This window comes from Limanda limanda, chromosome 4 (genome assembly GCF_963576545.1).
Source record: "Limanda limanda chromosome 4, fLimLim1.1, whole genome shotgun sequence".
NCBI classification, from domain to species: domain Eukaryota; kingdom Metazoa; phylum Chordata; class Actinopteri; order Pleuronectiformes; family Pleuronectidae; genus Limanda; species Limanda limanda.
In genome coordinates this window covers 21,714,484-21,738,638 of record NC_083639.1, presented here as the reverse complement: position 1 = coordinate 21,738,638, position 24,155 = coordinate 21,714,484, and the positions used below count along the sequence as shown (strand labels likewise).

At 39.6% G+C, this 24,155-nt stretch overlaps 1 protein-coding gene across 1 annotated transcript; it reads left to right on the top strand.

Moving 5' to 3' along the window:
• The first annotated feature begins 232 nt into the window (after positions 1-232).
• Positions 233-12,993, top strand: acad9 (acyl-CoA dehydrogenase family, member 9). Its single transcript, XM_061069583.1, has 18 exons — positions 233-463; positions 2,680-2,773; positions 2,875-2,976; positions 5,147-5,253; positions 5,372-5,472; positions 6,587-6,665; positions 6,776-6,947; positions 7,350-7,423; positions 7,506-7,581; positions 7,676-7,746; positions 7,836-7,955; positions 8,049-8,177; positions 8,799-8,878; positions 9,250-9,376; positions 9,449-9,526; positions 10,885-11,013; positions 12,353-12,425; positions 12,707-12,993. Exons 1-18 carry the CDS (start codon positions 293-295, stop codon positions 12,805-12,807), a joined length of 1,884 nt encoding a protein of 627 aa, XP_060925566.1. The 5' UTR covers positions 233-292; the 3' UTR covers positions 12,808-12,993.
• Positions 12,994-24,155: the final 11,162 nt, after the last annotated feature.

Here is a 24,155-nt window from a genome sequence, read left to right as displayed (position 1 = left end):
CCCACAGATTCACATTGTGCAGGGAAGGATGAGTCAAGTTCAACATTAAGATGGATGAGTTTTAGTTAAGGACATCTTTTCATCTCTGTCAGTGTTATAACTTCATCATGTTGTCCATAAAAGCTGCTCAGCTTCTTTACAGGGAAATCCACCGTTTACGAGGGTCATTGAACGTCTTACCTAACACTCTGCCTACGTCATCAGTACGCGACCGAAGTGGGTGAAAGGTTCCTGTCCTGAGCTGGTCTGTGATGTTTGCATGGGCCTGCAGCTGTAGACTTTCTGAAGAAAGATGAGTGTCAACATTGTTTTTAAATCTCTTCATGTCGGCCGGCGGCTGCTCGCCGGCAACGCAAGGCATGCTGGGAAGGCAGTGGTGCAGGTGGAGCAGCAGAGGTTGATCAGGACTCACTGCAGAAAACTGGCTTATGCGAAAGATCTGTTCCTGGGTCAGGTCAACAAGGTGAGACACCTTTCATTTCAGACTTCAGCTCAGAGGGTTCAGGTTGGTAGTTTGAAACCAAAGACTAAATAAAAGAAACAAGGACTCTGTCTCCACATGACCCCTGGGGGGATTATGACACCACGGAAAATACTTTGACATGTCCAGTTATTGTCCAGTTGTTTTTCTATTTTATTCTATGTATTTATCGTGGTATTATTGTTTACATTTATGACAAATATTATATTTGCTAATTTGGAGCTTTTCACACAATCATACTTTGGATTAATATATGTGTTTGTGTGTGTGTATTTATACATTTATACACACACTCAAATACAAGAATTAACATTATCCTGTTTCTTTTTTCTCCTTTTTTAAATGAAGCCCTAGTTTACAGAACAGACTGTCACTGTCATTCTTAAAGTCTGTGGCGAACTTCTGCAACTGGCTGCCACCTACTCATAAAATCTACATTTACAAAAGTAGATCTAGATAAATATTCTCTAGAATGAAAAATGTATAATATCCATCCAATTGGTTCACACTGCCGCACCGAAAGACCCGTACTTATAAATTTGTACTGTAACACCCCTTATATATACAGTCTTGAGTTTCAGACTGTTTCCAGTTGTATTCAATCACAGCCGCTAACAAGGAGAAGAGGCCATGTCTTCATGTTTCATCTCTAACAAATACAAACTGTACTGTTAAGAGCATCATCAAGACTAGAAATAAATACAAGCCTTTTAACCATTAACTAGAGCTCATTGAAACATGACTTCTCCAGTGTGCCTCTGTATCAGTCAGCATTCATCATAAATAATCCAGAACCAAAGTTAGAAACACAAGTTGTGAGACAGTTTCTTATGTGATTTACACTCACAAATGAGGCCAGTCTCCTCCATCAGGTTTGACCGGCAACGTCAGCTAACAACTGGTTTGAGGAGCTGCTGAGTCCTGATTGGTGCACAGAGGAATATGACCTCAGCCCATGTCCCCATGAAAACACTTCGCAGAGCAACACAAGTCCTTGTCTTTATTTAGGACCACACTGCTCTTAGTAAGGAGAATTCAGAAGATTTCACATCAAGCTCAATATTCAATCTACTTTATGTACATTGACCCAATTTATAAACTATATACCACCAAAAACAAAGCAAAAACCAATTTATTATCCAAGCCTAAACACAACACACATGAATTCACGGTTCCAACAAACAAGCTCAACATCACTACCTTTATATCTGATAAACTGAAATTAAATATGTAAAAAATGAATAAATAAATATACTTAACATAAAATCACACTAATGATAAAAACAACAATTCCATTATTTGTATTACATCATATGTAAATATAATTATGAAAACATATCAATACTATATAATGTCCCTTTATTTTAATTTATATTTTATCCTTCACCAACTGAAACAACACCCACATCCTCCTTAATTAAATTTTATTTGTAGCTTACAAAAGATACATTATCATATTGCACTTAACATGAGTTATTTTCATTTTTGTCTATTCCAAGTTGTTTCTTTCTTCCATTGTAGTGATGTAGGAGGGTCTGCTTTATGTTATTTGGAACATAAATATTTGAATCATTAGAAGAACACAATTTATTTTATGAAATAAGAATAATATGTTGCCTGTGACACCAAAGGACAACTTTCATTTTGTGTTAAAAAAAAAAGAGAAAAAGTATTGTTCCCAGGAAGAAAAGTGTTGAACCTCAGCTGTGTATTTCTTACTGCAAAGCACATGATGAGAAAAGTTATAGTCTGATTCTGATTCTGATTCTGGTCTGTGAACTTGATCTGCTTTTCACTCAGTCGTACTTCACAGCCTGGGACACTGTGAGCAGCTCAGCAGGCGACACAATCAGAAAAGATGTAAACCTGCCTGAGCTGTTTCGAAGTGAACGATGAAAATGATAATCTGAATGTAAAATCTGAGTTACAGAAGTTACATTTATTTGACAAATCTATTAATCTTGAATTATCAGACTTACTTACTTTAACATGATATGTTTAAAATACAGGAAAGGAGCCCATTGATCAACGTGATCTTTGTCTGCTGAATTCAGTGAAAATTCAAGAACCTCATTTTCTCTCACTTGATTTTTCTTTTGGCTTATTAAACTGGATATTGTATCTGCAGGGGAAGGCATTTTTACTTGTGTTTTCTGTCTGATGCTGTTAGATGCTAAAACAGTCTGCTCCTCCTCCAGTCCGAGGTCTTCCCTTATCCCGAGATTGGAAATGAAGAACTGGAGGAGCTCAAACAGTTCGTTGCACCAGTGGAAAGGTTCTTCAGCGAGCAAGGTAAGTGAAAAATTTAAATATAAACTGCATATGCGATTAGCAGCATACAGCATTAATACAAATGAGTTGGAATCTGACAGACTTGTCTTTTGTGCTTTAAGTTGACTCAGCTAAGATTGACCACGAAGCTAAAATCCCTCAGGAGACGTTGGATGGGCTGAAGGAGCTGGGACTGTTTGGAATCATGATTCCTGAGGAGTATGGTGAGGCCTGAATCTAGATCCACCACTTTGACCAATCGTTTACTAATTCATGTTTTACCATCAGACCTAAGAAATATCTTAACCACTGAATCTTTTATAAATGCCAGAATCTGTTGCTAGGAAACATCTATAACGCAGTCCAATCTAAATCAATCAGCTTTGGTTAATGACTGTGTTGGTAGGAGACTGTGTCATATATTACACATGACAGCCATTTCTTTGTTTTCTTTATCTCTTCCTACATGAAAAATAATGTTGTTTAACCAAAAATAATTCAGCCTAATTATAATTTAGTGAAATAGGACTTGATATCATTAGTTTGATTCAATTCAATGTGATTTGTGTTCAATTTAAAGTGCCCAATCCTAACATAAATTATCTCAAGGCATTTTACATAGTAAGGTCCTTACCTGAAAAATCATAGAGAAACCCAAGCGTTGCAACAATATGAAAATACTTTGGGGACTGTGGAGAAAAAAATACCCTCAGTAACTGGAAGAAACCTGTAGAACCAGAGCCAATGTGGGAGGCCATCTGCCTCGACCGGTTGAGGTGAGCCGAAAAGAGGGGTGAGAAGAAAGAGAAAGGAGGAGGGAGGGGGAATAGAGGAGGAGGAGTAGAGAGACCCGGAATCGTGAGAACATTTGCCTAACTATCATATAGATATTTTATTACTAACCTGCATTTGGTTACATTATCCTTTGCTACAGTCTAAATATAGCAGATATTAAGTTGGTTGCTTAAGCTACACAGCAGTTTCAACACGTACCTACATGGTGCAAATATTACTTAACATCTGATAAGTACATTAGATTTAGTTTGTGGAGTTCAAACTGTAAATCTGCACCTAGACCTGAGATATATAGAGTTCACACAATTGAGTCAGGACTGTCTCCAGAGTTTACCTTTCACATATAAACAAAGCAGCAGGAGATTCTCTAGTCAGACACGTTCAAGACATCGAGTTGAGCGGTTGTGCAGCATACATGAGGCAACACATCGACACTAACATTGGACCTTATCACATAAATCTCTTGAATGTCGTAGTTTATACAAGTAGACTTCATTTTTTCTTTCTTCTACGTGTGTGTGGCACCACTTTTTCATCCCTAAGATATATGTTTTGATTTTTTTGTTGTTGTTTTCCATCTATCATGTGTTAGAAACATCATCAACACACACACTCTCACCCAATCCAGCGGACATGAGCTCATTCGGACATTCTCCAGTGTGGTCACTGGGGGACTGGCCAGAGAAATTCCAGAGCCTCTCACTCGATTATTTGCCCTCCCACATACAGCTCATACAGTTCTCACATACTTGAAATTATCAGCATTGCAGTGTGTGTCTGACAAAGTCAAAGCAACATGTCATCAGAAGGTTGTAGATATTGCAGTAGATGATTTTCTTTAAATCATTGTTGACTCTGGTGCTTCACATTTCTCCAATAAAAGCTAAAATAGGGAAGGGAAGCCACAGTGGCAGTGTATTCAGAAAGTATTCAGACACCTTCACATTAGTTTTATTTAAAATGGATGAAATTCATCTGTCCATCATTCTATACTCAATGAGCCACAATGACAAATTGACAACATGTCATAAAGATTTTTCCAAAACCTGAAACAGTTCATCTATAAATAGTGTCCAGGCCTTTAGCTCAGTTCTCAGTTGAAACCCCTTTGGAAGCAATTACAGCTCCGAGTTTGTACAAGCTTTGCACACATGGATTTGGGCGGTTTGTCTAATTCCTCTTGGCAGATTCCCTCTGTACAAAGAGTGTAATTAAAGACCTGTGTCAGTGTTTGTATTTGTTCAGCCCACTTACTATAAACGGTGTCTCTTCACAATACTACAAACAATTCATAGTCAAATTGTGTTCTTTGTTTTTATGGCCTTGTAGTTTGTGTTTTTCCTGCACTCCACACAGCCAGTGTTTCTGTTACGCTCTGACAGGCGTGGATCAGCGTGCAGCATTGTCAATATCATGACTGCTTCTTTTGGTTTTGGTGGAAAACATCGACATGTTTGTGTGCTTTCTTGAGGGGAGTTAGATGAGATGAATGAAACCAGAGCCTTTCTTTATCTTTATGCCTCACACAAATATTAGAAATCAATCCTGCAGTCATGTCATGACTCAGACTGAAGGCTGTGTCTCCTCTTCTCCTCCCAGGGGGCCTCGGACTGTCCAACACCATGTATGCACGACTGGCAGAGATCACCTCATTAGACGGCTCCATTGCTGTAACACTGGCTGCACATCAAGCCATCGGACTGAAGGTAAAAATAAAAGAGAGGCTAAATATCTACTTTCCATGTCTGTGATGTGGTTTTAGTTCATAACTACAGCAGCAGTTGAAACATTACATGAGGTCTGTGACTGCTCTGTGTGATTCAGGGGATCCTGATCGCAGGGACCGAAGCCCAGAAGCAGAAGTATTTACCCACCCTGGCCACTGGGGAAAACGTCGCTGCTTTCTGTCTGACAGAGCCTGGCAGGTAAAGACACTGACAGCTCAAATACAGCTTGTTTGCAATGTCCCTCTGCAGACACAGTGATGTGTAGGGCCTCATGTAACAACATATATGCAAATAACAGGAGGTGGAGGTGAGGACTAAGTGAATTCCCTGTGGAGTCTGACATTTCCCATTCTAGGACACCATAGGATTATGAATAATTGTGCCTCCTAATGAGGGTTCAGTAGGTGTCAGTTGCTGTGGTTGTGGGTGAAGCACGATATTACAGACAAAATAAAGCAGGCTACACGTAGAAATATTCGTATATTAAACAAATTTTACATTTTTCTGACATCAATTCATAATATCATATAATTAATTCGATTATTTGAAAAGTAACAAGTATGATAATTAGACTGTCAGTCTCTGGATTGAAATGTTCTCGGAGATAATTTCCTTGGAGGGAGCAGAATAAAACCTCTGTGAACATTACAATGAGAAATAACAACTGTGGAGAGTTTGGTCATAAAATACTAATGATTTATCAGCCTTCCCCACAATGATGAGACATGAGACTCCAGTAACGACATAAATGGGCAACGTTTCCCTTATTTTACTTATTGCTCCATTGTAGAGGGCTGGAACTAAACTTAATTACTGGTTTAATTGGACCTCTTTACTCTCATCTCACTAATTCATACATTTTTATTTTCATTGGGGTTTTTTTCTGTCTCCTGTGTTTATAATTTAATTTTTCGGTTGGTATAGGTACTTGTGAAAGTGAAATGTATTGTCTCTTTTTATTCAATTTGTTGAAAGAAAGTTAAAAAAGTAAGAATACAAAAATAACCTAATTAGAGGATACAAGTTTTCAATATATGGCTTCATCCTACTTATGTAAATGCCAGGATGCCATAGACCCAGGTAATTGTATCTAGGATTTAATAAGAAACAGGAATTAGTTTAAATTATATTGTTGATCAGAGTCACTAGACCTGGAAAAAGTAAATAGCAGTAGTGGAATATTGACCGGTTTGAGGAGTCACTTTATAAGAATCAAAACGATTCCTTCCATCCAATCACAGAGCACTGTGTGATAGCATCTGTACTTCGTGTCTCAGCATTAGATCCACTTACACTCTTATCTTCATTCCAGTGGAAGTGATGCAGCTTCCATTCAGACCCGAGCCACCCTGTCAGAAGACGGGAAACATTACCTGATCAACGGCTCTAAAGTAAAACATCTTTCCTATCTAATCTAATCAACCGTGAAGTACTCCCACCCTGTTCCTCCATTATTAAACTCTGAAGCTCCTCTGTTCATCCTTTTCATTTGTGTTCTCAGATCTGGATTTCAAATGGAGGGATGGCAGAAATCATGACGGTGTTTGCCAGGACGGAGGTGACAGTAGATGGCGTGAAGAAAGATAAGATTTCTGCATTTATCGTGGAGAGAGCTTTCGGGGGGATCACCAGCGGCAAGCCTGAGGACAAACTGGGCATCAGAGGCTCCAACAGTGAGTTCTCCTCAAGATTGAATAGAAGAATGAGAACCTTCACTTAGGGATTCACAATATGGATTTTTTTTTTCAAGCGACCCCGATAACCAATATTACCGATACTGATACCAATAATCAATAATCTCACATTTTTGTATTTTAAAAGGTCTTTTAAATTTAAGAAAGGCTCAGATTTAGTGAGCATAGGTGGATGATTCATTATTCCATAGCTCTGACCTAACCTACAACAAACAACAATTCTGACTCTTCACATGGTAACTGCATTATACAGGGTCTATTTATCGGCTCAAATGTATTTATTGGAATGATAAAAGAGAGCATATTATTCTCGACCCTGATAATTACAGTGCATTCCCTACTTTCTCATAGTTTGAGTTTGTGCTTTTTTCTTCCGTCCAGCGTGTGAAGTGTCCTTTGACAATGTCCCAGTGCCAATAGAGAATGTAATCGGAGAAATAGGAGGTGGATTCAAGGTGAGCTTCATACTGTCCTCAACACAACATGCTGTACAGTGTATCTGTAAGGGTATGTGAACATTTGCTTTGTGTTGGACAGATTGCCATGAACATCCTGAACTCGGGGAGGTTCAGTATGGGAAGTTCTTCAGCTGGGATGATTAAAAAGCTCATAGGTAAAAAACCCTGTACAAGATAATTGAATTAGAGCTTGTGTGTGATTAGTAAAATGTCTTAAGTCTGACATCGTCTACGTCTGACTCTCTGTAGAACTGAGCTCTGAGTACGCAGCAACCAGGAAGCAGTTTAACAAAAGCCTGAGTGACTTCGGTATGATTCAGGTACAGTCCACTTTCCTCCCACAGGAATCAAGTGAACAACCTTCACCTCTCAGTCTCAGAAGAGAATTAGTTTGTGTTTGTTACTGCAGGAGAAGTTTGCTTTGATGGCTCTCAATGCCTTTGTTATGGAGAGCATGGCGTACCTGACAGCAGGGATGATGGACAGGCCAGGACTCCCAGACTGTTCTATAGAGGCCGCCATGGTCAAGGTTAGAAATCTCTCTCACTAAGATTGTTTCGTTTAAAATCAAATGAATACACCATAATTGATAACGATGTGTTTTTGTTTATCTCCTGACCAGGTGTTCAGCTCAGAGGGAGGCTGGATTTGTGTCAGTGAAGCTCTTCAGGTCCTCGGAGGTCTGGGTTACACCAAGAATTACCCCTATGAGCGCTACGTCCGGGACTGTCGCATCCTGCCGATCTTTGAGGTACGCTGGTAATTATTCAGCCAATAAAACCAGGGCTGTACTTCCCACGGAGGACTACAGATCGTGTCCTTTGTTTTTTCTTAAAATTGTTATAGAAGTTCTTCTCCTTCGTCTTTTATACTAAAACTGATTGAGAAAACTTTCAAAACAATAGTTGGACCACTATTTTGAAGAAATGATTTCAATAATATTCCGATATTTTCCAAAGTGTATGATTGGGTGGATGGGAATTGGGACTGAACTATAGTTGGTTTGTTCATAGATTCAATCTGTAAGAGGCCACCAGGTGGCGCGTTTGGTCTAATATCAAATCACATGGATTAAATGTACAGTTGATGTTTGGTGTTATTCTCTAGGGCGAAGGTCTCTTTTAATATATGGATACACAGATTTACAGTTTATCATTGAACCAGTCTATCTCTGTGTGTTGTAATCCAAATGAGATTATCCAGATATTAAGAGCATCTTGTTTTTTCATTGAGTAGAAGAATGATGGACTCTTCTAAATATGAAATGTAGTTTGGTGTGTGTGTGTGGTGGTGCGTGCATCATCATCATATACATATATAGTATGATAAATATAAGGTGTTCAGTGTATTGATTGTGTTGTCTGTTTTTCAGGGCACCAATGAAATCCTGAGGATGTACATCGCTCTCACTGGGATGCAGTATGCTGGCAAAATTATGACTGGGAAAATCAAGTAAGAATATGGAGGTTGTACAGTCTGAAGCTGGGAGAGATATTCATATAATATTGAAATTTTGAAATACGCTCCTGTTAAAATGTTTTAGCCACTAAACCTAAATTGAGAAAGCTTTCAAAAAACAGTTCTTATTCATCCGGTCAACTTAATGCAAAGTGCAGTAAATCAGAGCAGTGTTGGCTGTTTGCCTTAAAATCTGCACCAGTTCTCTTTGGTACACTCACATACAAGTTGTTTAAGGTTCTGAGCATGTAGTCTGTTGTCACCATCACTGAAACCCGTCTCTTTATTTGATCCCACACTGACTCCTTGATGCTGTCATCGACATTTGCCCCAATCCCTCAGTCTGTGCTCTGCTCTGCTTCCAGGGAGATGAAGAAAGGAAACATCGGTCTTGCTTTGGGGATGGTAGGCAAGAAACTGAGGATGTCATTCGGAAGCTCAGTGGACCTCGGCCTGACGGGCAAAGACGGCGTGGTGCATCCCAGCATGGCAGTAAGAACTTTGCCTTAACACTTACAGACGTGTTGGTTATCCTGAAGAGGCTCAGCAGTTTTCTGTTTGCAGGAAAGTGGCCAGAAGCTGGAGCAGAATGTCAGCCTCTTTGGATCGACAGTGGAGGGCCTGCTTTACAGATACGGAAAGGTAACATTACATTTATTATTTATTCTGGAAAATAAAAGAGACTCACAGCTGTGGGTATTTTCTGAACAAATGTTTCCAATTCCTTTGAGAAGAAATTCCATTCTTCTCAAACGGCTGAATGTACGCGGTGCTTCGTTAACTCGTCGTGAGAGTTGTGTTCATATCTTCCAGTCAGTGTTTGAGAGATGTTCATCCGTAGGACAGCTGCTCCGGACTCTCTTTTCCTCTGAGAAAACTTCTATACTCAACTTCTTTGTGCTTTTGTAATCATGGCTTTCCCCAAGGAAGCTGTAAACCTCTTGGAAAACAGCTCAGCTTTCCAAATCCCCACTTCCTGTATCACTTGAATCCATTTTGTTCCAGCACAGTGTCCTCAGTGGACTTTTAATCACACTGTAGTCCTCATTATACTGCTCAAAGCGAAGGAAATCATAACTTTTAAGTTTAATTGTTTTTTACTCGTTTATTCTCTTTAGCCATTACAGATGAGACCAGGGGAAGATATTTTTATGTCTTAAAATTATGAAGAGATCAGGTTTATATTTGCCGACATTTTATCTGTTTTTAGTGTGCGTTCCTAATTTCATGGTGAAGTGCTGCTTATGTGTGCAGAGGGAGAAAAATATTAGTTGCTACTTGCTTTTGATAAAAGCATCAGGTAATCAGACCATCGCTGATTAAATGTTCATTACTTAAACAGGCCCTTCTCATCAGAGGTGAAGGACTGAACTACATCAATGAATGTGTAGAATTAATGAAGATATGAATGAATGAAGACCACAATTCTGAAAAGAGTTACGTTATTATAAGTGAAAAATTGTCTTCACCTACCATACATAGGAATGTTAATGGTTAGTGTGGGTGTAACTATGTGTGCTGTATTAAATGTGGGTCATCTGTGTCTATTCAGACACCTCACACCCAGATGTCTGTTTAGTTCTTAATTTTTTAATTTTTTATTTAAACTTGCCAAAATAAGAGAATCGTATTCTTAGGAAACTAGACCACATAGGTTAAACGTATTAACCCAGATGTAAACCCGGTGTCTCTATAAGGTCAAAGAATCTCTAAACACAGGAAGTAATTCATCTCAACTCAAGAGCAAAATCTAAAGTGTCTTCTAAGCACCAGTGAGCGTGTGTTCCCTCTACAGCTCAACCTCTTTATGTAACCTGCAGATCAGCCAGGAACAAATTTCACTTCAGAGCACTACTCCTTTTTTCTGACTTGAGGTTTAAAGGAACATTATTTCATTACCTGATAAATTACAAATGAATGTACAATAGATTTCCTTCACACTCACTAAATTACAGAGACACAATAAAGCAACTTTGTCCTTTCTTCACTGATGCTGTCAGACCATAGTGGACGAACAGCTCATCCTGAAGAGAGTAGCAGATGTGCTGATCAACCTCTACGCCATGACAGCTGTCCTGTCCAGAGCCAGCCGCTCCATCAGCATCGGCCTCAGGAACCATGATCACGAGGTGTGTACGGAACACACACTCACACACACACACACACACACAGGCGTGTCTCCATGACTTCAGAAAACATTACATTGGCTTCTTTTTAACCTTTATCATACTTAAAGTTAAAAACACACACACACTCGCTCATCCCTTCATGTTACCGTAACCACTAATTGCCTAACTCCGACACAAGAGGAGTTGATGAATAAATTATAACTTATATGTCCACGTACTTCAGAGCTACATTATAGTCAGTTTAGTAAAGATACAGTTTAATGCTGTTAGAGGAAACACTTCGCTGCCCATGTGGTGACACACAACTGTTAAGTCGCTGCATTCAATGACAATGTCGTGATTCAGTAAGTAGGTCACGTCTTCATTAGCTTCAGTGTATTTGTCTTAATGAAATACACATTGTTATCTAATTAGATGAGGCTGCTTTCATTTGGTGCAGGAAGCTGTCGTCTGCAGAAAGAGATTAAAGCAGCAGCTTATCACAGTGTGTCACTGCTAGTTTGTTTTCTCTTCTTCTTTTTTGTTGTAAACTTGATTCATTTAATCTGTTGTCTGCATGTCCTTTGATCTATTGGTAACTCAAATGAGTGATGATCATTTATCTTCATTTCGATATTTTTAGAGATCGGTAACCTTTGCTCTCCATTTTCATGGAATAAATGGTTTTAGCAGAGTGGAATAGGTGGAGAGGGACACAGGACTGTAGACTCAAGCTGTATCTGTGTGTGTATTAGTGTGCGTGCATGTGTGTAATCAGAAACAGGGATGTAGAACAAAACATATCTCCACAGAGACACATTAAATAAGTAACTGGAGGCTTTTTCTCTTCCACTTCTGCGACACCCTTGTGTGTTTAACATGTGAAGCTCTGCACATGAGATTTCTTTTCACTGTTCAACAATAAGTCCACTTGTATTTTTTATGTAAAACACACACACACACACATCATATCTAGTTTGTGTTCCACTCCAAAGATCCCTGTTCATTTCCGTTTTTAGGACTGTACTGTTTGGCCTGAGGTTCACAAACTCAGACAAGATGCAAACCAAGTCTTCAGTCATTTAGATAATCTGGTTCAGTTCCACTGTCATGCCAAAACTTTTTTCTGCACACATTTTATTGATGAAATTGTGCGTAATGTTTCCAATTACTGTGTCGGGGTGTACTTGCAGATAAAAATAGAACCAGCAAGAAATGTTTACAATCGTCTTTCTTCACATTTGGTTGCAGTTGATGCTTTGAACTGGCTGCTTGATATTTTGCTTTCATTTCTGCAAGTCGTCCGCCGGGCTTTTTGTCTGCAAGCTTTGATGAGCGCTTGTGTTCTTCGTTTTTCTAGGTGCTGCTCGCAAACACGTTCTGCAGCGACGCCTTCTTCAAGAACAATTACATGATGGCTCAGTTGCAAAAGCGTAAGTACAACACTAAATGGTAATTGAGAACAGCCCCGTGCTTTTTTCTTTTTTACTGCGTTTCTGTAGCAAAGACTTGCATGTGTTGCGGAATTTCCCCACCAAACCCCACATACCAACACTCCAACCCCTGCTGCTTTTCATTGTCACACTGTGTGCATTGTTTTTTAATGACCTGTATGGAAGTTGTATCGTGACATTATCCAGAAAAAGGAGAATGGTGTATTTTGTATTTAACAAAGGAAAAAGCAGCTTTTAATTCTTATCTCAATTTGTTCTAGACTCCCCCGAGAACAACGATGCCAACATCAAGAAGATCGCCAAGGAAGTGTTGGACAACAGAGGGTACATCTGCGCTCATCCTCTCGAGAGAACATTCTGAGCACTCCCATGTGACCACGACACTGTGTCTTGATTGGACAATAAGGGCGAGTCAAGTCACAGAGAGCGATTTGCATTTACTCCTGCATTAGTCTTGTGACATCTGACATTAAATTAAGAGATTTATGTTAATAGTTACTTTTTCTTATTAACCATGACTACAATAAAATAAAACTAAATAAATCTATTTTGGTGGGATTTTATTAAGTTCTATCTGAAGTGATCTTTAATTTTACATCTACAATCACACTAGTTTTAATGCTTCTCATTCTATTCAGCTTACAAGGTATAGTTTTCGAGGCTTCCAGCTTCAGACTGTTCCTGAACGGCTAGTGTTCAGTTGGTACATTTTTTTAAAAGTGGAGATACTCTTCTCCTCCACTGTGAGAGAAAGGGAACTCTTTGCACAGGAACAAACGCTTTCTGGCACCACTGCACGAAGCAACACAACAGACCACATTAAGACAGAAACCTTGTTATATTTTCTTTAGCACTTGTGGAGTGTTAAAGTTCCAACCTGAGCTGACATGTGGAAGTTCTTGTCGACACGAGAGGTGTGTCTGTGGTTGGCCTTGTTTTTTTCTGCAGCTCGTACAGGGGCCTGGAGCAAGAGCCTCGGCTTTGTCATCGACCAGGTTCATCACAGACTGTTGAGACAAAGGCTGCAACACACAAAAAAACAGATGTTGGCTCAACAACTAAAAGGATTTCAGTTAGTCAACTGCAACCAGAACCGTAAATTATAAACATGTTTGCAAGCATTGTGAAAAACAGACAACAAAGCAGTTGTTATTGATATTTGTATAATAACAACTTTTTAAAAAACTCAAGAGCTGTATTTACAGAGAAATATTACCCACGTCCCTTCTGCTCTAAGAAGATTTATAGTAAGTCTCAGCTTGTTGATTAACTGTCCAGCAAACAACTTGTGTAGTCAGCTTTAGTCAACGTAGTCATTTGCTTCTGTGACGTCTGTTCTCAAAAGCCTCCGTGCACTTCCTGCTCAACGGTAAACAACAGTAAGCTGGGGAACATAGTGGATCATTGAGCTGCTGAAGAGACTCATCAATCATGATCAATGAATAAGCAACAGGTATATTCACTTCAAAGGTATGATATTCCTGTATACTGTGTTTAATATGTCAATGTTCGCAACTTGACAAAAAGCATTCATTGCATGAGAGAAATCTTTTGAAATCTTGTACAAACAAATAAACAATGTTCATACACAGATTAACCGACTACAGGCAAGACTTAGCTGCTGAGGTTCCCTGTTACATCCCCAAACTTTACACTTTCTGTGCAGTGTCTCTGGTTTTTCAACACTTGAGGACAGCCAGACCTGTGTGTTAGTTAAATTAAACAGTTCCATTCAGGAATATGTAACAAATCAGCCGGAACAGCATTTTGACTCCCGCATTGCAGAAAAACTGGTCTGAAGTTTTTCCTTCTCAGAATATTTGACTGTCCAAAGCAGGTTTGGTCTTGTCCAAGAAAATGTCATCTCATTAAAGTCCCTCAACATGTTCGGCCTATTGCCTGAATATGGGCAAAACTGAATTACCTACAGATATCTAGATATCATTGTACATAAACAGCATTTACTTACACAAAGTAACGCAATAGAATATTTGCTGTTTTCCAAATGTTCCTAGGACTTGTAGAGACACAGAGTGAGTCACAAATTCTTCACCTTCAGCATCAGGCCTGGTTTCCTCAGTGAATACTTCTTAGGCTCATCTTTCAGTTTATCCTGAATTTTCCTCCCATGTGACACTTGAGTTCTGGGACGGGGACGCTGTCTGGTCTGCTGGTGCCAGGACGCCGCTTCCTCAGCCAGCGGCTGCACTGAGCTCTGGCTGCTTTAAGAGACTCCTGCAGAGCAACAGCACATCCATGGATTTCATACTAAAAAGTTCTTAATGCTAATGAACTCAACAGGCCTGAGAATGATTTTACTGCAGTGGAAGGTTGGACAGACACAACAGGGCACATTATTTACCGATAATTCTGCTTAAAGTTCCTCCCTGTTGAAATGTTTTCTCCAGTGTGGTGTGGGATTGTGACTGATACTCTCTCAAATATCCTCCATCTGGAGCTTCAATCAAAACATATCAATATAACCTTTGAAAGGTTTACAGCCGAGACTGTTGTAGGAAAAAATCCGCTCTTGGATGCTGTTGAACTGGAATATTCAGTGCATCATGGTAGTAGCTACAGACAATTGTGTCAGACGGGTTCAGTTACTCACAAAGGAAAATGAAATGCCACACAAGCAGTTTGTATCTACCATCTACCAACAGCATCTAATGGGGACTGCCAAGTGCTTAGCATAGTTTGTCACAGCTTAAGATAAACTGTTGTGAGTTGTCCAAGCTTTAGCCTCAGTTAATATCTTGCCCTGCCTGATACATTTCAGTTCCCCATCTTCCTTTGGAAAGGATTGTTACCTAACTGCATGAAATGTATCATGTTGATATTTGTTTTCTGATGGGGCATTGACTATATTATTATTATTAAATTATCATATCACAGATGAGTTGATAACCAAATAACCAAATCTAACAAATCACATGAAACCAGACATAACATTCACTTGGTCAAGATACATTTTGTGCTCATAAGCAGCTGTCATATAAATAAATGTTTTGATCATGGCGTTTGAAAGAAAAGCGTCGGATTTGTCCTGTCTTAGCCAGATGGAACACGCCACTAAAGACAAATAGTTCCATGAAACAGTAAAGGGCTAAAAGGAAAAAATCGACTTGAAAATATGATAAAGATGTTGCACTCTGCTGTGAATGATTAAAATCTTTCTTTTTTAAATGCTATGTTGTGGTTTTCGTTCACTAGCTCCATTTGCTGCCTTTTGTTTTTGTCTGACAACCTGCTTGGGTCTACAGTATCATCCACTGGATCTATTGCATCTACCTGCAAATAACTTCAACAAGTAAGGTAATAAAAGCTCTGGTGCACCTTTAAGACTTAAACTTAATTAAAGTAGAAGTAAATGAGCCTCTTGCCACTTTATGTTTATGTAATACCTTTATTGAAGTGTAATTCTCGGGTACTTTTGGCAGCCATGCCTCAGAGTCTGTCATGTGGCCTGCAGTAAGTAACACCATGTGGCTCATGACTTGCTGTTATATTGAGGCAGCTGTTAGTAGATACATTTATCTCCCTCCCCATTGATGAGGGTTCTCCTTGTTTGCCTGCTGAGCTCCGATAGACAATTCAGTAAACAAAAATCTTTTCATTCTGTGATTCTCTGGGACTGACACCAAGCCTCGACGTTCACAGCTGATGTCGTAAGCTACGACATAAATAGCTCAATGTGACATCTGGCCTCTTGGTCAAGGAAAAGGAAAAATACAAAATGAACGTTAACGTAAAAGTTGTACCACTGCATGATTCAAGCAGTTTTGTTGTATTTCAATGCACAGCCAGCTAGCTGCTTTTGACCTTCCATTACTCAAACCTCCTCAGTACACTGGCGGCTGGCTTGATGTGCGTTTTTTGACTTGTCCAATTGAGTTATCTCTACCTAGCTAACTTCAGCTGGTGCTGGTATGCTAGGCAGGTAACACCACCGTGTTCCGTAAACCTCAACTTTTATCTCAAGTTAGCTAAAAGTCATTAATATGTATATTCTGTTATATTGAACAGCTTAACTAAGACTGGCGTAACTTGAAGTTGTTTAGCTGCTCAAAGATATACTTAATTTTTTTAAGTAGCCTACGAAATAATGCTATTTTCCCCTTAGATTCATTGTCATTGTGCTGCGCTATGTCAATTTGCAGAAAATGAAGACAAGGTCAAATAAGAATTTATGTCTGTGGAGCCGACCAGGAAGCAGCAGCAGAGGGTTAGTGAGGAGGAGGAAGACGCAGAAGAAGAGCATGACAAGGATGCACAGGCACAGACAGCATCAGTAACAGAGTAGGCTACAGTGACAATGAAGGACACCTGACAGCAGGGGACCAGGAACAGGCAACAATGATCACAGAAGCGAGGCAGGACTCAACAAAAGCAGCTGTTCAACCTGATCCTGGGCCAACAGGTGAAGCCTGTTTGGCCCTAATAATGAAATGGATGGCTAGGCTAGAGAGGAACGTTATCTGGATAAGTATTTGGTTATAGCGTGTCTGCATTGAGTTACAATTCATCAGATAGATTAATCACTTGAAGACTTCTGAGTCATGTTTATTGGTAGTTTTAATAGTCTTAATAGATTGTCTATATATATATTATTATATTAATATCAGAATAACAGTTTTTTCCATTTATTTCATCGTAGATATCTCCCAGTCAAGAGCAGAGCAGCCCAAGCTGCTACAACTTTAGTACTTCCATTGAACACATCAAGGAGGTCCCACAGTCCCCACAACGCAATTTGGAACAGCTGTTACACTTGCTGACTCTCTTTTTGGAACATTGGACAGTTATACAGAGGGCTCTTTCTTTAATGATATGTGGGACAAGACTGTGACTTTGCCCAGCAATGCGACATAAGTGCTGCACCTCCATGCCATCAGATCAAACCTAGCTGTAGGTTTGAAGGGTGTTTCATATGCACTCCAATATATGAAGGACAGGTCAACACAGAGAAGGAGTCGTTTATTACAGGTTCATTCATTCCAATTACTGATGTGCTTATCTCTGAGGTAAAGAGAAGATTTTCTAGAGAATAGAGTCATAATGCAAGGGATACAAACCTTGAATGCCTGCAGTCCCACATTTTGTGAGAAAGATATAGTATTTCCATTTGCCTCAAAATAAAACTGCAGCACTGAGGATCTAGAATATGAGAACCCCCAGCTAAAGCGAATTCTTGAGAGGAAGCAAACTAGTGGCTTGGAAACACAGTTTAAACCTGTCGCCCTGAAGCCATATAGGAAGGTGTTCCACAAAATGTTTCAACTGTGCAAAATTGCACTTGCATAACATGTGAGCATGCATCATTTGAGCACAATTTTTCTGTGCTAAAGTTAATCAAGACTGTTTTGGGGACGTTAGGTGTAGAGTCGAGAAGGGCTAGGATGAAGCAGGGATATGAGTATTTCCATACTTCTGTATTCCTGTCTGCATCTGCCAGTGGGCAATAGCAATAAGAGATAAACAGTTAAAATTTACAAAGAAATAAAAATTTACATTTGCCATGGTAATGCTTTTTTGTTTTATTTTTCTTTTTTGTGTATACTGTATATACTAAAACATATTTTCCTTTACAAAAGTATGCAGCAGCAGTCAAATAAAGCTTTATTGTACATAATTGGAGGTCATTGTGGTTTTTTAAACTTTAGTAGGCTTGTTCGAAGTTGATGTTTTGTTCCCTAAAATAAATGTACTTTACTCTCTACTGTATATATATATATTATTGTTTTATGTAAAGGACAACAAGCCTATTTGAAAAGCAATGAATCAACTTACACGTATACAGATACATAACATTAAAAAAGGATTGTTGTGGAACATTAAAATGTTAACGGTACCATTATTAGTCCATGCGCATCAGATCATTAGTAACATTAAATGTATCATAAGAAACCAAAGTATATCAGTTGGCGATTCCTTAACTCTTTGCCATAGTTTTCAACTAGCTTATATACTACAACAACATAACACAATTCCTGAAATTCAGTCATGGCTTTTTGGTTTTGGTGTTCCGTGGCCCCATCTTGCCAGCCCTACGAAAAGTTTCTAGAGGCACCACTGCTGGAGGTTTGCTGTAGAGCTGGAAGTCCTCATGGTGCTGGCTCCACGGCCATCTGTCCCGTGAAAGTGTGGGTTTCAGTGTGTTGGCATGAAGGATGTTCTCTCTCCACGGCTGGAAACACAGTGGACAGTATTATCAACTTAATGTCTATTAAAAACACACACTATCACTTGACACCTCTTGAGATAATTCGGATGCTTCAAATTCTTTTTAAATGATATTTTTTACTGCCACTGGGACAATAAATTATTTCAAGGGCAGGACAACTGAAGCTAATGTGGTTAGTCATGTCCTGTTACACGCTATTCTATCCTGACCTAAACATACTGGTCACAGAGAAAGAAGGACAAGTAGGTGAACAGTGAAGAAATTGTATCTCTCCGCTGAATTTCATGGTAATGTCAATAAACCGAGCATTCCTCTTCCTGTGAAACCCCACACTGCTGGACGATGAAGAGTGAGCTCACCTTCCTCAACTCGTCCAGACGAGCCTCATCTGGGTGTCTTGGGTGCACCCTGGACATGTCACAGCTCAGATCTGTCCACCAGGCTGTAGAGGCAGCGGTAGAGCCAGAGTCCTTTATAGGAGCCATGTATCCAGGCTCCACTGTAGCACTGATATACTTCTGACTGTAGGTGAACCTTCGCCCCGGCACCTGAAGTCATCACCAGAGAAACACATGTTAGTAGATTTCTTTGCGTGTTCCAGCAATAGACTGTATATAGAGCTGGTTGGCAGGTAGTGGCTGGCTGCAGTGCGTGTCTTAAACCCGGCCTCCTTTGTGTTGGCGGGTGGGACAGGGACCAAATTAAAGGTAGCAGTTCACACTGATGAATGTTGAAGTGTAATTTTTTTCTGGTAATTTGGGTTTTAATTACTTATTTGATGCTATAAAAATTGGGAAAATGTCAAGATTGACAGCTGAGACTGACATGCAATTGGTCCAAAGTTTATATTGCTGACGCAGCTCCATTCCCAGTCACACAGAAAACACCTATTAATACTAATTATTGTTCACCTGCAAATTATGTGTACTTTCTACCTGACAATTTGTGAATACAGGCTTAGCCTATTGGATGTATTCATCCCTCCATTATGCAGGGAAGCACTGTTTTCCACCCATTTACATCTGTCAAAGTGGACTCTCATGTCCTCATTCATACTTTTGTTCCATCATCATTGTGTGTTATTGCAGTTTAAAGCAGCAGTAACTGATTTTGGCCACATGGGTACAGTCAAACCAGCTATAAATATTTTGTAATTTGTTTAAATAATTTGTAATAACTAACTTTTTTATCAAGTAGTTGCCCATTTACACATCCAGCAGATACAAATCAGCATGGTCACTCATTTGCATCTGGCCCCCTGATTTTTGGCTCTGTTTAAGTCTTCAGGCAAATATCTTGACTCTCTAACTCAGACATGGGCAAAGTACGGCCCGCGGGCCGTATACGGCCCGTTGGGCTTTTTAATCGGGCCCGCCGAACTTGTCCAAATAAAAAAAATAAAATTTAAAAAAATTTTTTTTTTTTTTTTTTTTTTTTTTTGGAAACTAAACATTTTGTAGCACTTAAATAGCACGTACTTATAGAACTTTGTAGTTTTGCTTTATTTTTGAAGAAATCGTACTTTCTTGATTATTCTTGTTCTGGGTTTGAACCCTCGGGGTTGAATGCACTTATTGTAAGTTGCTTTGGATAAAAGCGTCAGCTAAATTAAATTTGCCAGGGAGTGTGGTGTATAGGGCTCGAAAGGGCACATGATCTCCCTTAACTTTTTCCCTTTGCCCTGTGAGCTCTTCTGTAAAATGAGAGGATCAAGGAAACAAAAAGTGGATAATGAGTGCCGAGTGTTTAACACGGAGTCGACAACAAAATACTTTTTCACTGAAGTCCAATCGAAGGCTGTATGCCTGATATGCCGAGAAACTGTCGCAGTTTTCAGGGAGTACAACATCAGCCGTCACTTTGCTACGAAGTCAGTCAACGCAAGAACGGGTGGCTGCAGCTCAGAGGTTGGCGACTTATTTACAGACTCAGCAACATTTTTTGTCACAGACAAACTACGATTAAAGAGTCATCTACCAAGGCATGTTTTTTGGGGGGGCATTCAAAATAGCAAAGGCTAGCAAGCCTTTTTCTGAAGGTGGGTTTTTGTTAAATGGCCTTGCAAATAAGTTCTTTGCTACTTGGTAAAGGCAAAATCCTTTCATGTAATGATTTTTCCATGTCATTTATATTAGTTCACAAAAACACTCCATCCATCTGTTCCTGGCCCGGCCCCTCTGTCAAATTTTGGAACCCATTGTGGCCCGCGAGTCAAAAAGTTTGCCCACCCCTGCTCTAACTGCTATGTTAATCACAGCTAAGCTAGTTAGTTATGAGAATCACTCAAACAATACATTTGCAAGCTGTGACACAAAAATATAGAGTTGAATGATGCAAAAGCTGTCCTGTAAAGCTGAAGGAACTGCAGAATCTGGGGATAATTCCCCATGTGTTACATGCACATTGACTCCTTCCACATTACACATAATCAGCTGATTCATAAAGTGTTGTTCAGTTTCAAGATCCGCTGACTGTAATGTCTTCACTCTTCTCTTAAACTGCATATGGATGTTAAGCAGTAAGCAAATATATTACTGTCCATAGCTGTTTTCAAAGAAATTCACTGTCTTCTAAATTATACTTGTGTGTACACTGTAATGGTCCTTAAAGGACAGTTATGATATCCACTTTACAAGGTTAGATTTGGTGAGTTGAAGGAAACTTTAAGAGGGAATACACACACAAACAAGAAATGAAACCTAATCTTAAACCAAGATATTGATGCACTGTTATTAGTGTGTATTAAACAGTACAGTAGATTGTATCTTACTATACCTTAGCCATCTCTCTGCAGAGCAGCTCCCTGGTTTGTACATTTGAATTCAAGGCCTGGGCGCTGTAGTTGTGAACTGGCGTGGTTGCAGCCTGATCCAACCTTAATGCAGCAGCCTCTGGCTTCTGCAACAGCTCACTTTGGTCTTGCATATTTTGGATATTTTCCTGGAATAAAGTGATACACTTGAGTAACTCTGTCGATGAATTAGATTGTAATCTATTTACTCTACTAAGGCCTGCAAACCTGGATGAAGTCCCTGAAGTGCTGGGCTGACGTCTGTTGCCTGTTGTGTTTCCATCTGATATATTCTTTGTTGTGGTTGTCGAGCGCCGCATGTCTTCTCATGCGGACCGTGCGAGTGGGCAGGTGCATCATAGTGTTTGCAATGGCTTTCTGCTCCCACTGCGCAGCAGATGTGCCATATTCCCTGCTCATGCTGACAATCATGTCAGCTGAGGGGAAGAGGTTGTAATGCACCGCGTCTTTGAGTTGCCTTACTTGACACAGCTGGCTTAACCTAGGACAAATAATATTGAAATAACTGTGTTATGTCATTTAATATACATTTTTTGCAAACGTATACATGCTGTTCTTCCAACTGCAAATAGATACATGCAAGAGCTCAAAGGAGACCGTTTTACAAGTTTTATCTGCCCAAGGGTATTATGTACATTATGACTATTTCGATGCAAGGATTACTGGCTGTGTTGTCTCTGATTAAGACAGTGGAATGAGTATAATATAGTATGATATCTGCATACCATAGCATAGTATAGCATAATATAGTATAGGATATTGTGTGTCGAATGTATATTTTACAACCATTGTCAAATCTCTGCTGTTCATGTGCCAAAACAATCTCAACTCAAAGGTCAAAGGCTTTATCTTCAATTTCAATTAATCAATATTATGACTATAGACTATAGTATGCTATACTACAGCTTATTCTGCATGTGGGAAATACAATTGACAATGCTTTTCTTATTTTACTATTCTTGAATTGTAGTAAACACCGTATAATAATCACTGGCATGGTCCTCAAATGTAATCATAATCTCATGAGTACCTTGACAAAGCCTGGAAGCAGGGTTGGGGTACCTTTCCCCTAATGTAGATCAGAGGCTGTCGCATAATGCTCTGCAGTGGAACACGTAGATGGATGGGACTCAAATTCACATCTAATGAGTCATAGAGGCTATTGAAGAAACCCAGGTTTGAATTGTAGAGGACGATCACCTGTTCCGCGTCGGTCCCGCTTAACCTACAAAACACCACACAAACTGAATGTCTCAGATTGAAATTTAAACAGTCAGTCCTAATGGACAGCACAGCTGAAAACTGTTAACAAAAGCTGTATGGACAAGAAAGTGTTCATGGTCTTACTTCATAGGAACAGCCTCCCAAAGTCTCCTCACTGCTTTATGTTTCAGCCCTTCAAGAACAAAGATGTGTTTCCTCTTATCTTCCACATGAAATCCTGTAACAAAATCCAGATCCATGCTCTCATCATGCATGGAATTCATTGGGCCGTCCTTATTTGACAGAGCTCTCTCTCTACTGGACAATGAGGATGAGTCCAGCTGCAAGGCTGATGCATTGATTCTGAGGATCTCTGATCTCAGCTTGGTAATAACTGAGAAGTTGTTGTAATCAATGAGGTAGACAATACGGCCAAATGGACCATTGTAGAACTCCCTGCCATCTGTTGCCAGTGGGCAAGCCATCTCAACTTGGACCTTGAGTTGAGAATCTAAATCATAGTATGGAGGCTGTGGCATGGGATCCCTGCTGTCTGTGTCTGTCATCACGCTGCTCCATCCACATCTCTGACTCTTCGGCTTTTGAGGCTGAGGGCCACATTTGATAGGTAAGCCCACCTTTAGAGTTTTCTTCCCAAGTAGCAACTCAGACAGGTTTAGGTTTGCGATACCATAGGTGTTCCTTTTAGGATCAAATGTTGAAGCATTGCTCTGCATGTCATCGTCTGACCTTGTGTCACACGTTGATTGAGTTGTTTGTCTTTCCTCCACCATCCTGTCACGATCGCGAACCTCTATCTGCAGAGATGGAGTATCCAAAAGGTCTTGGACCTCTTGTGGATTCATCGAGCCAGTCAGGATAACATTCACATCTCTAAAGTTGATGTTGGTGGCATGGTCGTAATAGTATGTTCTGTGCATGCTCGAGTTATGGAACTTGTACTGGCAATAGACCGGCATGCACTTTTCCTAGGAGAAGGAATAAACCACATATTGACTTCTATTAAAGCACTGTACTATATGTTAAAGATTTTAAAGCAAATTGTATCTAATCAGAAAAGCTAAATAGTGAATGAAAAATAGGTACATTTGACAGAAATGTAAAGTGTAAGTCATAAATCATTATAAGATAGAGTGAATAAACATGAAATTCAATGTAAATCCCACCTGTAGGACATGGAGAGGGACCGGGAATGAAGGCATGGAGGTGGCTGACAAAATGCTGATGACCAGTGGATTGAGTTCAGCTATTAGTTTTTTGGATAAAAGAGGTCTTTCCAGGCAGATTTCGCATATGACCTCAAATACCCCAGATGAGTAAACTTTGAAGCGTTCAGTCACTGAGGTCTCACCTAGCACCCAGAGAAAAAACAAACTATAAAGGAAACAGCGCCTGAAATTTCAAGACTTTTTTTTAGCATTGTTTATAGTGGGGTCATAACAGAGTATGGTTCTCTACCTTGGCCAGACTAAAATACCAGTTTCAATAT